At 39.8% G+C, this 17,130-nt stretch overlaps 1 protein-coding gene across 2 annotated transcripts; it reads left to right on the plus strand.

Annotated features, from left to right (window-relative positions):
• Window positions 1-8,086: 8,086 nt before the first annotated feature.
• LOC122556633 (thymosin beta-11-like) lies at window positions 8,087-9,785 on the plus strand. Of its 2 annotated transcripts, none has more exons than XM_043703566.1 (3): window positions 8,087-8,194; window positions 9,027-9,134; window positions 9,424-9,785. In XM_043703566.1, the coding sequence occupies exons 2-3, from the start codon at window positions 9,035-9,037 to the stop codon at window positions 9,459-9,461; spliced, it is 138 nt and encodes a 45-aa protein (XP_043559501.1). In that variant the 5' UTR covers window positions 8,087-8,194; window positions 9,027-9,034; the 3' UTR covers window positions 9,462-9,785. The 2 variants fall into 2 exon arrangements, with proteins under 2 accessions (XP_043559501.1, XP_043559502.1); XM_043703567.1 differs by having other exon boundaries at window positions 8,088-8,194; window positions 9,030-9,134.
• Window positions 9,786-17,130: the final 7,345 nt, after the last annotated feature.

Genomic DNA, 17,130 nt, shown 5'->3' on the forward strand with positions numbered 1-17,130 from the left:
CCTAGGGTGGGGGAGGCCAGAACTAGAGGGCATTGGTTTAGGGTGAGAGGGGAAAGATATAAAAGAGATCTAAGTTGCAACGTTTTCACGCAGAGGGTGGTATGTGTATGGGATGAGCTGCCAGAGGAAATAGTGGAGGCTGGTACAATTGCAACATTTAAAAGGCATTTGGATGGGTATATGAATAGGAAGGGTTTGGAGGGATATGGGCTGGGTGCTGGCAGGTGGGACAAGATTGGGTTGGGATATCTGGTTGGCACTGGCGGGTTGGACCAAAGGGTCTGTTTCCGTGCTGTACATCTCTATGACTCTATGACATACCAGAAATCATAGGCTGGTATCCAGGAGAGTGCACAGCCTGGAAAGTCCACCTACATCTGGTTTGGAATAGTTAAGTTGCTTAGCAACATCCAAATCAGAATTAATCAAAATAAATGGCTTGTTAAAAGGTCACCCAGTTCTAACGGAGGTTCTGGCGCGGCTGTGTCAGTGATTGCAAAACCAGTCTTTAACAAAATTCATTCTGGGCTCCAACCCTTAAGTTTGCACATGATCTCGGCTAAACTGAGAACGTTCTACCAGGGAACCTTTAAAGATTAAGGGTACAACTTCAATTCCAGTCTTGTATGAAAAACAACTGGTTCAGTTACCACTGATTGTAATAAAAGGTTCTGTCCTAAGCCTAACTTAGTTGATAAAGATTCAATTTGATTTGCTTAACATTTTTCTATTAGAAAATGGCTGTCTGAGTGAAGTTCAATTTAAATACCTGGAATTTTTTTTCCAGAAGGTTTATGGACTATCAAAGGATGCAAGGCCACCTTGCATATTGACCAGGAAATGATTCCACAATTGTGCAAGGTCTGCCCAGTGCCTTTTGCCTTATGGGCAAAGGTAGAGGCAGAAATTAGAAGGCTGGAAAGCAAAGGAATTATCAAACCAGAACAGTTTGCAGAATAGGCAGCACAGTCTTACTGATTGTGAACCTAACGGGTCAGTTCACCCTTGTGGATTTTTGAAACAAATGATAAACAGCTTCTCTCAGCTGGATAAATATCCAAACCCTCACACAGAGAGGACCTCTATGCAAAGCTGGGGTTGGGGGGGGGGCTATTGCTGTCCTCGACAAAGCTGGAAATGAGCCATGTGTTCTTGCATTTGTGGTTAGATGAGAATTCACAGAAGTATGCTACAATTAATACTCATAAGGGTTTGTACCAATATATGAGACTCCAATTTGGGATATCATCAGGCGGTGCCATTTTCCAGCCATGGAGAACAATTTACAAAGACAACCCCAGGTCATCATTTATCTGGATGATATGCTAATAACAGAACACAAATAAAGACCACTTAGAGAACTTGGACATAGTCCTTAGATATTTCTCCAAGGCGGGTGATATGACTTAGAAGGAAAAGTGTGTTTTCCAGGCAACCCAAATGACCTACTTGGGCTACAAAATTAACAAGACTGGGTTACACTCGTTGTAAGATAAAGTGAGGGCGATCAAATGTGACTCGGCTCTCACGTCTGTACTGGAACTTAGGTCTTTTCTTGGCTGGTGAACTATTATTGAATGTTCATATGTAACCTGGCCTCCATCCTGGCATCTTTGTATCAACTCTTAAAAAAGGGTCAGCCTTGGAAATGGTCTCGTAACCAAGACACAGCCTTGACGGAAATGAAGAAGCAGCTATCATCAGCTAAGGTGTTGGCACACTATGATCGCTAGCAAGTTCTGATGCTGAAATGCGATGCCTCCCCATACAGTTTCAGGGCAGTGTGACTCACGGATGGCCCAATGGAGAGGAATACCAATAGCATACATTTCCCAGACATTGGCTGATGCAGAGTGCTGACATGTTGAGATAGAGAAGGAAAGTTTGGCAGGCCTCTTTGGTGTGAGAAAGTTCCACCAATACCTTTACAAATGTAAATTTGTCATAGGAACAGATCACAAACCCCTGCTAGAGCTACTCATAGAGGACAAGGCCGTGCCACACATAGCTTCAGGTTGAATTCAGCAGCAGGCTCCCATTGTAAGTGTGTAAAATTACAAGTTTGAACACCACGTGGGAGGCCCAGTAGCAAATGCAGACACCTTGTGCTGCCTCCTGCCAGCAGGTACACAACTAGTGGTGCTGCCATTAGAAGAGTCTGTTCTGGTTTTAAACTTTCAAGATACTTTTCCTGACACTGCTGACAATGGATGCAAAAATATCTGGTCATGGACACAACTTAACAGCTGGTGGTGATGGGGCCATCACAACCAGAATTGAAACCTTTCTGGATCCAGTGAGACCAGATCACCGTAGAGGATAGCATTTTATTGTGAGGAGGAAGAGTGATTGTCCCAAGCAACATTTTCTGCTCGATACTGGCTGAGCTCCACCAGGGTCATCCAGAGTGGTCCAAAATGAAAATATTGGCGAGAAGTTATGTCTGGGTGGCCAGCATTGGAAGAAGACACAACCAAGTTGGTGAGGCAGCGCCCAGAGTGCCAACAAGGATAACAATTATCACCAGCAGCTCCCTCACATTGGTAGGAATGGCCAGGTAAACCCTGGACTCCGTTACACATTGACTATGTTGGCCCTTTCATGAGCTCAACATTCTTATTCATTGTGGACATGCACTCAAAGTAATTGGACATGCATGGAGTTCATTTGTTACGCACAATGACGATGATAGAAAAGGTGCAAGCAATTTTTGCTATACATGGGCTCCAGAAGTGTGTTACCAGCAGGGAATTCAAGTATTTCCTAACGTTGAATGGTACTCGGCAGAAAAGGACAGCACCATACCATCCATCACTAGACATCAAACTGACCTGGTGCCTATTTGATTATCAGACCACCCCCTCATGCAACTGCAAGGATAGCTCCAGCAGAGTTGCTAATTGGGTGAAGACTCTGCACCAGGTTAAATCTGATCTTCCCAAACGTGGGGAGAAGGATGAAATGGTGTCAGGAACACCAATGCCGGACATAAGACACCTCTAAGCAAGAGAGACAGTTTATGTTAGGGACTAGTTTAGTGCCAAAAACACAGAAATGGCCTGGCATAGGTAAAAGACATGGTCAACACAAGGTCAGGTCGCATGACATACAAAGTTTGAATAGGTGAAGTGGTCCTGGACAAACATGTGGACCATATGAAAGCTGCAAACTCGCAAATGGTTCCAAAGCAAAATATACATGGCCCCTCAGAACAGCAGGAAAGGTTGTCAGAACCCCTAGGTTCTCCCAGTTCATCCAGCATCAAAGAAACTTTGGAGTCTGAAATGGACATGGTGGATATCACAGCCTCAATGCTACTACCACTTGAAGGAGAGGATGAATTTCTTCCAACATGCTCTGGGTGCAAGAGGCAGCCTACAGTCCTGTACACACCATCTATATCCAAGACTCAGTCAGAAGAATTGGATCCAGTGCAAAAACGCCCCGAGACAGTCTACAAGAGAAAGAACAGGCCTATGTCCCCACACCTGGAGGGGAAGGGATGTAGTAATTGTAACAAGGTCAGCCAGGTGATTCTCATAGAAAATGAGTTTCCAAATTGGTTCCAGTCAGGGAGTCCTGGCTGAGAGATATAAACAAGAGTGTCAGGGGTTCCGTTCACTATGAGAAAGCTGGACAAGTGTAAGAGCTATGCAAATATAATTAAAGGGTGACTTGGTGACGGGATACTGGCTTCTGTGGAGTTATTTCACAACCCATTGAGTCTGCATCGATCAATCTACATGAATCACACTTACCAGCATTTGGCCCAGAGTGTTTTGATGTCAATTGCTCACTTACGTACTTTCTAAAGGTTGTCAGGCTTCCCACCTTTGTCAGGCAGTGCATCCAGATTCTCACCACACTTTAGGTCAAAATCTCCTTTAAAGCTTCTGCTCTTCATCTGAAGTCCAAATTTTAGGCATAGTTTTTAACTGTTTTTGGTGTGTGCTAACTGAAAAATGTGGAAGCTGTACAAGTAGCCTTGCTCAATAAAACAATCTTCAGGAATTACATGTGAAAGTCTTACTCTGATTATTGTAGTTCTCAAACACCAAGGTTTAACAGAAGACAGTCTGAGGATTTCTGGTTTCCATCATGACAATCTGCAAAAGCATCATAACATCTGCTTCTGTATCCAATTTCAAACTTTTTTTTGCCATTCACTTTAATCTCTGCATACCAAAATTAATCTTGCGGGACTATCACTTCATCCAAGTGGAACGCATTGTAGTCATCTTGTTCATTTGGGGCATCTGTTTCTTAAACTGCTGCAGGCCTGAAAAGACTGATATTTAACTTTCAAAATGTAGGTTGTGAACTCCTTTGCTCCAAACCACCTGAAAGTGACCTGTCCTCTGGCATACATGTCACTCAGCATCTGTGACGATACAGTTCTGTCACTGATGTGGGCTTTACCTGCTACAATTAAGACACAAAGCAATGACAGAAGCAGTGTCATACTCTCCTCGTGGTTCTGAACTGTTTGGATCTTTCTGATTGACAAAACAGAATGAGTTGAAGTCAGCAATCTGAATCCAAGAAGATTATCTGACTACTCAGATAAAAATAACCTCTTTTGTTTGTGAAGTTCAGTCTATCTGACATACTGCACTATGTGAGTTTTGAGAAGATTTGTAGCTTAAGTTGAGGTTTTGGATGTGGGTTTGCTCGCTGAGCTCGAAGGTTCATTTCCAGATGTTTCATTACCCTACTAGGTAAAACCTTCAGTGGGCCTCAGGTGAAACAATGCTGAAAATTCCTGTTTTCTATTTATATGTTTGGGTTTCTTTGAGTTGGTGATGTTATTTCCTGTGGTGATGTTATTTCCTATGGTGAAGTCATTTCTTGTTCCTTTTCTCAGGGGGTAGTAGATGGGGTCTAACTCGATGTGTTTGTTGATAGAGTTTCGGTTGGAATGCCATGCTGGTAGGAATGCTCGTGCATGTCTTTGTTTGGCTTGTTCTAGGATGGATGTGTTATCCCAGTTGAAGTGGTGTCCTTCTTCATCCATATGTGAGGATACTCGTGAGAGAGGGTCATGTCTTTTTGTGGCTAGTTGGTGTTCATGATGTTCATGTAACAGTTTTCTGCCTGTTTGTCCAATGTAGTGTTTGTTACAGTCCTTGCACGGTATTTTGTGAATGACATTAGTTTTGCTTGTTGTCTGTATAGGGTCTTTTAAGTTCATTAGCTGCTGTTTTAGTGTGTTGGTGGGTTTGTGGGCTACCATGATGCCAAGGGGTCTAAGTAGTCTGGCATTCATTTCCGAGACCACACATCATGTTACTGATGATCGTGAGTAGACTAATGGAGCAGTATTTGGATGGGTTGGATTTGTCCTGCTTTTTGTGTAATTTGTGGGCAAATTTTCACATTGTCAGGTTGATATCAGTTTTGCAGCTGTACTGGAAAAGCTTGGCTAGGGGTGTTGCAATTCTGTAGCACACATTTTTGGTAGTATTGCCTGATACTAACTGCATGTTCTGCCATGGGCCTTCTCCCATTCTAACTTCAGTTTCTGTACAGGGTTTCTTGTTTCATGGTTCATTGCATAGGTATGCCTCACACCCTGTCACTTGCCAGCCTCTACCACTATTGGGCTTCATTTCAGATATTTCCTCCACCTCTGGCTTTGGATCACTAGGTTGATCTTGTGGTTTACTATGATTGGCTGTACAGGGTTTTACTGTCTGCCTAGAATTCTGTGGCTCATGCCAGTATTGCTACCATGTAGTGAGATCTACACTGTTATGATTGAAAAGTGACCGACTTAATTAACCATAATTAATTACAAACAGTCAATGGAGTCCAGTTCAATGTGATCTGATCTAACTACGAACTGATTCTTTTTGCTCACACTCAGTACATTTTCCAGAGTAAAGGTACAGTTTTGTTTACTCCACAGTGTATAACTTGAGGTCATCAATATAAGATTGTCACCAAGAAATCCAATAGGGACATTCAGAATAAACTCTTTATCCAAAGAGTGGTAAGAATGTAGAACTTGCTGCAACAAGCTGTGGTTGAAGTGAATAACATAGATTAAGGCAAAGTAAAATAAGTATTTGAGGGAAAAGGGTAGATTTAGATGAAAATCAATGGGAAGATGGTCAGATGTGCAATTCTGGTCTCCTTTCTATTGGAAGAATGTTGTGAAACTTGAAAGGGTTCAGAAAAGATTTATAACGATGTTGCCAGGGTTGGAGAATTTGAACTACAGGGAGAGGCTGAATAGACTGGGGCTGTTTCCCTGGAGTGTCGGAGGCTGAGGGGTGACCTTATAGAGGTTTATAAAATCATGAGTGGCATGAATAGGGCAAATAGACAAGGTCTTTTCCCTGGGGTAGGAGAGTCCAGAACTAGAGGGCATAGGTTTAGGGTGAGAGGGGAAAGATTTAAAAGAGACCTAAGGGGCAACTTTTTTATGCAGAGTGGTGCATGTATGGAATGAGCTGCCAGAGGAAGTGGTGGAGGCTGGTACAATTATAACATTTAAAAAGCATCTGAATGGGTATATGAATAGGAAGGGTTTAGAGGGATATGAGCCAAGTGCTGGCAAATGGAACTAGATTAGGTTAGGATATCTGGTCAGCAAGGATAAGTTGGACCAAAGGGTCTGTTTCCACGTTGTACGTCTCCATGACTCTATGTCTAAGTTCAGCATGAACACTGGACTTTACTCATTGAACTGAATAGCTTGTTTCTGTGCTGTATATCCTATGTAATCCTCTGTACTTTCCAGGTGTATTGCATTGAACTCTTCAGTTCTGCAGCAGCAGTACAGCCATCACACAGGACGGATGTCTTGGCCAACATTTGACATGACATTCATTTGTTGAATGGGAAATTGTGAACATAGTTTTCATATTAAATCTCTTTTAGAAGTTTATTTCAGTGTAAATAGTTATGTGTTCAAATGAAGCTGAGAAATAGAAAGCTATTCATCCAAAAACAATTCATACATCACACTGCCAACCAGTTCGTAAGCATTGGGGAACAAAAAATATCACTTTTTTATGACTTTGTATTTTGTGATAGACAAAGATTAAAAATGGAACATATTTACTTTGATTTCAAGCTGAAGTAGGGAGCTTGCAAAATGAGTTTTTAAGGTTACCATGCTAATATTGTATTAGTTGGCCTAATAGCCTGTAAGAAACTGGAACACTTTTTTTTCATTAAAAAAATGTTTACAAATTGATTTTGCATTCACATAAATATCATCTTGCCTCATTTTAAGAGCCACCGAGTAGGGAAGTATTGTTATCACAATGCTAGTTTGTTAAACTATAATATAATTAATCCCTCATTCCCCCATCCCTGTAGCTAGTTATTCGTTTGAACTGGAAAAAAAACCTTTCAGAAAATGTACAGCTAATTCTACTTTATAAAATTGTGTACGAGGGTACTTGGTTATTTAAAAATGAAGCTAAGCCTTTGTCACTTTTTACCCTCCTTTGTAGATCCTCGATTAGTGACACTGATAATAATAATAAATAATAATAGAACAATACATGTTTCATTGGAGCTGATCGATTGAAAGTCTAGACTATTGTGATGGGTATCATTCTGATTAGAATCAGCACAACGTTCGATTGGCTCTTTATAAAGCGCGATTAAGTTTATTTTCAACGTGTTCAGGTAAACGTTGAATGTTCCTGCCTAATATCAACAATACGATAAAATGTAATTTTAATGTGTCATGATCATTATAATTTGTATTGCACTGAAAATAATATTCGGTTCTTCTATCTCCCTCGGAATGAAAAAAAGTCTCATTATTGGAGTATCCTCGCTTTTTCGAGTATGTTGTTCACGCCTGTTTGTTGTTCCGTGAATGCGAGGGTGTTGGTGCAAAGGTACCTTTCTTCCCATCTCTGGGAGAGGACAATACCCCATTCACTTGTCCATCACAGTACAAATCTCCAATAGTGCATTTCACTCGCGCCCTGAATCCTGAGAAATGGCTTCTCCAGACCTCAGCTTTGCATCAGTTTTCTGCTGATGCTCACCGCCTGTTCCAGGAACACTGCAATGCTATTTGCTGCACGCTTGATTTCCGGAAAGGCGGTCCTTGTTCTGTCAGATATTTATGCTAATCACGCGGAGCTCTGCGCTTTTTAATCCACGCCCAAGCAGTGCAGATAGAGAATTGTATCTGAATCTTTCGTAGAGCGGGACAAAGATAAGGGTAAGTAATACTTCTATGATCGCTTTTTAAAACAGAAAAAAAATCTGATCCCCTCACATTTGGTGACTAGAACATTCAAATTTCTTCTCATTTTGTATATATTTGAATTTAAGCTCTATTGATGTTCGCAATTTTAGCAGGTTTGCTGAGCAATCACATCCTTTATTAAAATTAATAACGGATAAAGGTGTTAGTTTATTTAGACCAAGGCTGGATAAATCTTCGTGACGAATTGTTAAAGGGTGGAAAATTAAATGAAATTACAAGCATTGGCAATTTAGCTTCTTAGAATAATACTATTTAATTTCAAATTCTGGGTCTTGGGAGGTCTCATTGTTATCCTGTTTCATTTCAGATCAGTTATATGAAACGCGATCATCTAACCCCCGTAATTTGTATATTCTAAAACAATAACAGTAAAAAGTCTGAGCCTGAATTAATGTAGGGCGGCTCCCATTGACAACAATGCTAAACAGAGGAATGTAGGATTAGCGTGATCTTAATCCAATTTTAGGGAGGACATCAATCCCAAAAAAGCCAAATGAAAGGTCAGTTAGCAAAACATAATTTTGAAATTTATGTTTTTTTGCAGGGCTGCTAACACCTTGTAGTTTTCGTTGCAGTTTTATTCTATGCTTGTTTTAGCATTCATATGACGGTCATTTTGCTGATTTTTGCACAAAAGGGCTACATTTGAAATATTATTCATGAATTTAAATGTGTAAATGCATCACTCTTCTAATGTGCGTGTTCTACTCACAATAGGAAGCAATAAGTGACTTTACATGCCGCAATGCACTGTACAGTCTTTGATAGTGACTTTATTTTGCAGCAGACGCCATGTCAGACAAACCAAGTCTTTGCGAAATCATACAATTTGATAAGAAAAAACTGAAGAAGACAGAAACCAAAGAGAAAAATCCTCTGCCAACAAAAGAGAGTGAGTATGTCAAAGATGGAGGCAGCCTTCAGACTACTGACCACACCTGTACGGTACCATTGTGAAGGATAATTATAAATTACCAACATTTGGCACGAAATAGTGAAATAGTTGTTTAATAACGCAGCATACTTTTAATGTCTGGTGTAGTAGCAAATTATGAGCAATGTTAAAATCGATATATAGTATCGTAGTTTACTCGGAAGGTTATTGTTACAGAAACCTGGCTTCGGCAGCTGAAATTAGATTGCATAGGTTTTGCTAAAAGTTTGGCTTCTTTTTGTTGCAGCAATTGAAGAGGAAAAAAGACAAGAATCAACTTCATGAATGTGAAATGGAGGCGATGCAATTTGTTATTTTTTTTTAAGTTGACTGGTTTTTGTTTCAAAATCCTTACTGCTAACTGACTCGCGGATGGGACTCTGTTGTAGCATACTGTCCACTCCCAAGATGGAGATTACTCCCTGTAGTGCACCAAGGGACCAACTTATCAAAATAATGGTGTTTGGACCATACAATGATAGGAAACAATGTATCTGCGCACTAAATATTTGAAGTCAGTTTAATTTTATTTATGTATTTAAAATCCATCTTTCCATGGACACTTCTATGCTTGACATGTTACAAATCTAATAAAAACCAATGAAATAACCAAATGTGTGGAACAGTTTAGATTTTTTCTTGTCCTTCCACACCCCAAAGAAATCTTTACAGGTAATTGGCAAAATCCATGGCGTTTCTCCTTAAATCTTGCATCTAATAAATGTTTGCTCCTCGTTAAAACACTAATTAAATGAATGTTGTAGTTGCTTGATGTGTTTCTTTCTATGAGACTTCTATAATCTGTTTCAAAGGAATGAGACAACAGTTAAGTGTCTAGGGACAAATGTTATCTTGCAATGTTTAATTGCATTTGCAATTTTTTATGTTAACATATACCAATCACAAAAATAGTTTTTGGCAGTCCTCTGTCATAAGTAATAATACTGTAATGTATAGGAAGTTCTGTTCAGGCTCCTTAACAACCTATCATTGCTTAAAACAGTCACTATGAACATAATTCAAGTGTACCTGTCTTTTTAGAAAGTCTTTTTTTTTGTGCAATACAAAACATTATTGAAGCTGTGATTTCAATAAAAATTGTCATATGTGATAGCATTAAATTATTCTAATCAGCTCTGCCTGCCTACAAACTTCAAGAGATCATTGTAACAACATAATGTGTAATGGTTAAATGATTTGTGAATTTTGGTTCCAAATCATAAAGAACCTTTTAAATTTTAATTTGTCCAGTCGACACCAGGATTTAAAAATTGATACTTGTAAAATTGCATATTTTTGTTCCAATTAACTATTTTGTAAACTGGAAAGATTACATTGCAAAAAATACATACTATATTTTGTTCTAGTTAAAGTTTAATGTTTACTCCAAAATCTTATGACACTCATAATCAACAAGCTGAGGTCAGGCAGTCTGTTCCCAACTATTTGTAAGAAAAGTTGGTGAATGGTTTATTTTGTCCTTCCTCCTAGAGGAACAACCTCAAATTATCCAGTGAAAACAAAAGATTGTCAAATTTGTGTCCTGATTTCATATTGTAAATCTTACAACTTCAATGTATTTTGGTGTGTAGTGTAGCTATTCTTTCATATTATATTAGGAAGCAATGCTTAGGTTCCTGACAGCCTGTAAAACATATATGCAGAATTGCCTGGCTTGGATCTCGAGATACTACAAGTAACTCAAAATCCCCAAATTAGCGGTGAATTGCACATCTCCTGCTCGTGATATGTGTGTGTATATGGACATGAGATGGATGTAAATTGGTGTTAGCTGGATGACCCTCCTCTTTCCTCACAGTTAAATGCCTAGGCTCATACATAAATCGAAGTTAGAAGATGGCTGCTGCTGCTGCAACCTGTGGAAGTTATGCTGAACTACATCATAATTTTCAGGAGGAAGAAATTAGGAAAATTTGTGGGAAAAGGAACAAGGTCAATTAATATTTCATCAAGTATATAATATCTTAAATTGTGTAATTTCATTTTAATTACAGTTACAAGAATTTAAGATTTACTCCATTAAATTATTTTGTTAATTTTCATTATATCCTTCAAATTTCATGACATACCTCCCCTTCTTATTTATAAGATGGAAATGGTTATATTCTAACAAACAGACAATACGCAATACTTTATATTGGGTGAAATTCTGTTTTATGATGTATTGTATTCCTCAAAGCTGGACTTCAGAATGCCTTATCTCGATGACGTATAAATTTCGTGGGAGCCGGGAGAAACCCACGAGACACAATAGTCCTCTGTATTGTACCGTTGGTGGCAGAGGTGTTTTTTTTTAATTTTCATATTGTATGCTCATTTTTGAAAACTGCTACCGCACAATTAGTTCTAGGTCAGCGATTCTTTACACAGAAAAAACTAATCACAACTTTCCGTATTCGTGTATTTAATAACCATGTAAAGTTACTAAAAATAACAAGATATATATCTGTTCAGTTTCTAGAATTGAAATATTGAGGGGTTACGATTGCGCAATTTAGAATATATAAAATCCAAATGCGGCTCACATCTTTGGCCAATAAAAAGACCTATTTGATTTTCAAATCTACTGCTGTTTACAGACGGTGTCCGTTGAAGGTAAAATGTTTTCAATACCTGAAACATCTCTGAAATACTATGCATAAAAATATCGAGGTACGGAGCCTTCAAGTTCTCTCAAGATTTCCATCGGGAACAATAACATCTCTATGACAAATAGGTGGTCTGGGAGAAATGGAGTTTCTGGAAACAGATCTGGTATCTTTCATATCGAGTATCACACTTATTATGCCTATAGAAAGGGTCCCGATTAGACAATGCCAGTTAGATGGCAGATGGGCAATTGATTTTGGAACACTCGGAGCTTGGAACAGCTGGCATCACAGTGGAACAGAGGAGAGAATTCTTAAGTCTTTGTTGAAGGATAGACAAATTTGTGAAGAAAACTGGCTGATATAATGCTAATAATGCTCACTCTGTTGCTGAACATTATTTATTAAATTATTGGTAGTTTTCTTCTTCGATACATATATTAGAGGTAAAGTCCTATTTTACAAAAAAATGCTATTGCGTGTCTGTACAATTTGAGGTGGCGATTTGATTACATCCGGAGTCCGCTTGAATGTTGAACACGGTGATCTGTTTCCGTGCTGTGCATTGTGCTGCCTGTTACATTGTGTCTGGAAAAACAGTCAGCTGATTTCATCGATGTCTGCACCACACCGACAGCATGTTTAGCTGGTCCAAACGTAATCAGACTGTTGAATTAGTTTCTCGGTGGAAGGCAATGAATCGGGAACATTGTTATTTTCAGGAATTTCTTACCATGATATTTCTGTTTATTAGTATTTACAGTTCTTTGATTTAGTTCTTAATCGTATTGTAATTCTATCATATTCCTATTTGTGATCTCATTAACGACATCTGTTTGTTTACTGTTACAACGAGTAATTCACGATTTTTATTATTTTAAAATTTGTGTTGTTTCTGCATAATCTGATTGCAAAATATTAATGTACAACTTCCAAAAGCTCTTTCATAATTTGAGATTTTTTTCCTTGAAACCAAAGGGCACAAACTTTGTGTCCAATTTTTTTGTAGCCATTCATTGATTTTTTTTGGACCAAATCAAGCATGATTGGGCCTTGTAATAACTGACAATTAATCCAACATTATCTTGAACTGCAAAATAATTCCCATCTTATTTTCTTTACTACCAACAATCTCCTTAAAGCTCTCTGCTTTGTCACTAAATCCTCACTTTGAACAAAGTACTCAATACATTTTTCGATAAAGAATAATTTTCCATGCTGAAGGATGTATTTGTTGTTGCATTATTTTATTCTATTAGCTGGCTTTGACTGTATGAACTCTGTGACTTCCGGTGCTGGGATTCAGAATTTGCCACTGAAGCTAAGGTATCCAGTGACATTTTCAAAAGGGATGGATAAGTGCCAAGATTTTAATACATCTTCAAAAACAGAAATCGCTGGAAAGGCTCAGGTTTGCCAGGATCTGTGGAAAGAAATCAGAGTTAATATTTTTGGTTAACGTTTTGGGTCAAAGGACTGAGGAAGAGTCAGTCGACCTGAAATGTTAACCAAAAACATTAACTCAGTACTGAGAAAGGATCAGTCAACCTGGAATGTTAACTCTGATTTCTTTCCAAAGATGCTGCCAAACCTGCTGAGCTTTACCAGCAATTTAGTTTTTGTTTCTCATTTACAGCATCTGTAGTTCTTATTTTTTTAAAAAGAAATATACCTTTATAGCTTAGTATAGTTCAACTCATCCTGTCATAGTATAAATTGTCTGGAGATACTCCATTGCCCAAATGAGCTGGCCTGTGAAAACTCTAACATGTAACCCCTGTGCTTTACTCTAAACTCTCAGTGACACATGTCTTGAAATGTCAGTAATTTCTAGGGATGACAGAGGCCAAGGGCAAAAATATTTCATTTTGGGGGTGGTATGGGGGTAGTGTTTTAGGTTCTGCTAAACTCAGCAGATTTACAGGAAAAGATAACAAAAAACATTTTAAGTTTTTTTTATTGGGTTCTCTAATAATTTGACTATTATGCTCTACCTGATATTTCCCTCTGCTCTATTTTTACATTACCAACATTTTCAATCATCACCAAGTGGAACACATGGAAACCAATTTACAGTCATAGAGGTGTACAGCACAGAAACATCCTTCAGTCCAACTTGACCATGCCAACCAGATATCCCAACCCAATCTAGTCCCATTTGCCAGCACTTGGCCCATATCCCTCTAAACCCTTCCCATTCATTTACACACCCAGATGCCTTTTAAATGCTGTAATTGTACCAGCCTCCACCACCTCCTCTGGCAGCTCATTCCACACACGCACCACCCTCTGTGTGAAAAAACTGCCCCTTAGGTCCCTTTTATGTCTTTCCCCTCTCATCCTAAACCCTATGCCCTCTAGTTCTGGACTCCCCCACTCCATGGAAAAGACCTTGTCTATTTATCCTCTCCATGCCCTTCAAGATTTTATAAATCTCTATAAGGTCACCTCTCAGCCTCCAATGCTCCAGGGAAAACAGCCCCAGCCTATTCAGCCTCTCCCTACAGCTCAAATCCTCCAACACTGGCAACATCTTTGTAAATCTTTTCCGAACCCTTTCAACTTTCCTTCCAATAAGAGGGAGACCAGAATTGCACACAATATTCTAAAAGTGGCCTAACCAATGTCCTGTATCAAGCACCAGAATCCAGAGCAACCTACCACCCACCTCATCAAACCTGTGACAGAGACTGTGGCTCCAGGATTGAATGGTTCAGCCAACGCATAACCCCACCCCTTTCCCAGAGTGGAAACAAGTCATCCTCAACTCTGAGGGATTGCCAAAAAAGAAAGAATTGTCATATTATGGTGGCGATATGGCGTGGTGCAAATCAAAGGTGAGGATATGTTTTTTCACATAATGGGAATCCTTTTATCATATACAGATTCAGAATAGCAGAAAGGACTTTGCATACAAAATGATATACATTGCACATTGAACCATCTTAACTTGAAGAAAAGGATAGATAAACCAGAGGCATCAAGCTGAACACAATGTCATTTTCAAAATTAATGACAGGCTTTAGTCTGTGACAATGCTACAGCTTTAAGAGGTTTATTTTGTCCTGATTTTTAATGAAGAGAGGTTGAGGAAAATGTGGTGAGTAGTGTGTTCCAAGCCAATAAAGTAAAAAGCTTATGAGGCTTTGTTTTTTTTTAAAGTGGAACAATAGGAGCAGCTTAAAGGGGTGAGCTCACACTCCCACAGATCTAGGAGTTTAGTTTAACTTTCAGTAGCTGTTGGGGCCTGGAAGCTGCTAAACATGTCTTCCTGCTACAGCAAAATGCTTGAGTTCTCATTCTCTCTTGAAGTTTTCTCTTGATATTCTTTCCTCTTGGACTGGGGAATTGATTGTGAAACAATCTATTTTACTGAATTTGCCTTTGTCAAGGGTGTGTTTATAAATGTTACTATATTAGAACAGTTGCTGGTTAGAAGTTAAATAATCTATTATTCTGTCAGGTTTTCCAATAGAGTTGTTATTCCAATTCTTCTTTCTTTTGTTTGTATTTGAATTGAATTGAATTGAATTTATTGTCATGTATACCGAGACACAGTGAAAAGTTTTGTCTTGTGAGCAATACAGGCAGATTAGAATAGATTCCCTACAGTGTGGCAACAGGCCCTTTGGCCCAACCAGTCCACACCGACCCTCCGAAGATTAACCCACCCAGACCCAATTTGACTAATGCACCTAACACTATGGGCAATTTAGCACGGCCAATTCACCTAACCTGCACATCTTTGGAGTGTGGGAGGGAACTGCAGAACCCAGAGAAAACCCATGTAGACACAGGGAGAATGTGCAAACTCCACAGAGGCAGACACCTGAGGCTGGAATCAAACCTGGGACTCTGGTGCTGTGAGGCAGCAGTGTTAACTACTGTGCCAACTTGCTGCCCTGCATAGATAATTAAACAATAAGTAAACAGTGGCAAAAACAAAAACACAGGTACAGGCAAATGCTAAGAGTTTGTGAGTCCATTCAATATTCTAATAACAGTCGGGTAGAAACTGTTTCAAAATCAGCTGGTGCATGTGTTCAGGTTTCTGTACTTTCTCCCCAATGGTGGACGTTGTAGAAAAGCATTGCCAGGATGGGATGGATCTTTGAGAATGCTGGCGGCTTTTCCTTGAAAGCGGGCTGGTAGATGGATTCGATAGATGGTAGGTTGGTCTTTGTGATTTTCCGGGCCAAGTTCACCACTCTCTGTAATTGTCGCCGATCTTGAATGGGACAGTTGCCATACCGGGTAGTGATACACCCAGACAGAATGCTCTTGATGGAGCACCTATAAAAATTGGCAAGGGTATTCACTGTCATGCCAAATTTTCTCAGCTGTCTGAGGAAGAAGAGACGTTGTTGGGCCTTTGTAACCAGTGCAACCACATGAAGAGTCCAAGAAAACTTGTTGTTGATGACCACTTCCAGGGGCTTGACACTCTCCATGCATTCCACCTCTGTGTTGTTAATGTGTGTGTGTGTTTGGGGGGGGGGGGGGGGGGGCTGCTGGGGAACATCCTGCTGAAAGTCAATAATGAGTTCCTTGGTTTTGCTGGCATTGAGAGCTAGGTTGTTCTCAGTGCATCATTTTTCCAGGTCTTCCACCTCCCGTCTGTCGTCTGTTTCATCATCATCTGAGACTTGACCAACTATGGCGGTGTCATCAGCGAACTTGTAAATGGCATTTGTCTGGTATTTGGCGACACAGTCACGGGTATGCAGTGAGTAGAATAGAGGGCTGTACACACCTCTGGGGGGCTCCAGTGTTGAGTGTTAGTGATGGATGAAATATTGTGCCCAATCTTCACTGATTGTGACCTGTGGGTCAGAAAACTGAGGATCCAGTTGCAGACAGTGGGGCTTAGTCTGAGATCCTAAGTTTAGTAATCAGTCTCATGGGGATAATAGTGTTGAATGCTGAACTGTAGTCAATGAGTAGGATTCTTACGTAGCTATTCTTGGCATCAAGATGTTAGAGGGAGGAATGAAGGCAAGTGATATGGCATCTGATGTGGATCTGTTAGTCCGATAGGCAAATTGGAGTGGGTCAAGAGTAGTGGGGAGGCTAGAGTTGATTAATGCCATGACCAGTCTTTCAAAGAATTTCATGACCACAGAGGTTAGGGCCACTAGGTGGTAGTCATTGAGACATGTTACATGAGCCTTCTTAGACACAGGGATGATATTGGCCTCTTGAAACAGGCAGGGACAGTGGCCTGCTGCAGGGAGAGGTTGAATATGTCCAAGAAGATCTCTGCCAGTTGATCTGCTTATGCTCTGAGTGAACAGCCTGGTACTCTGTCTGGTCCCATCGCTTTCCTTCGATCAACACGAGGGAAA

This window comes from Chiloscyllium plagiosum, chromosome 14, assembly GCF_004010195.1.
Source record: "Chiloscyllium plagiosum isolate BGI_BamShark_2017 chromosome 14, ASM401019v2, whole genome shotgun sequence".
Classification (NCBI taxonomy): Eukaryota; Metazoa; Chordata; class Chondrichthyes; order Orectolobiformes; family Hemiscylliidae; genus Chiloscyllium; species Chiloscyllium plagiosum.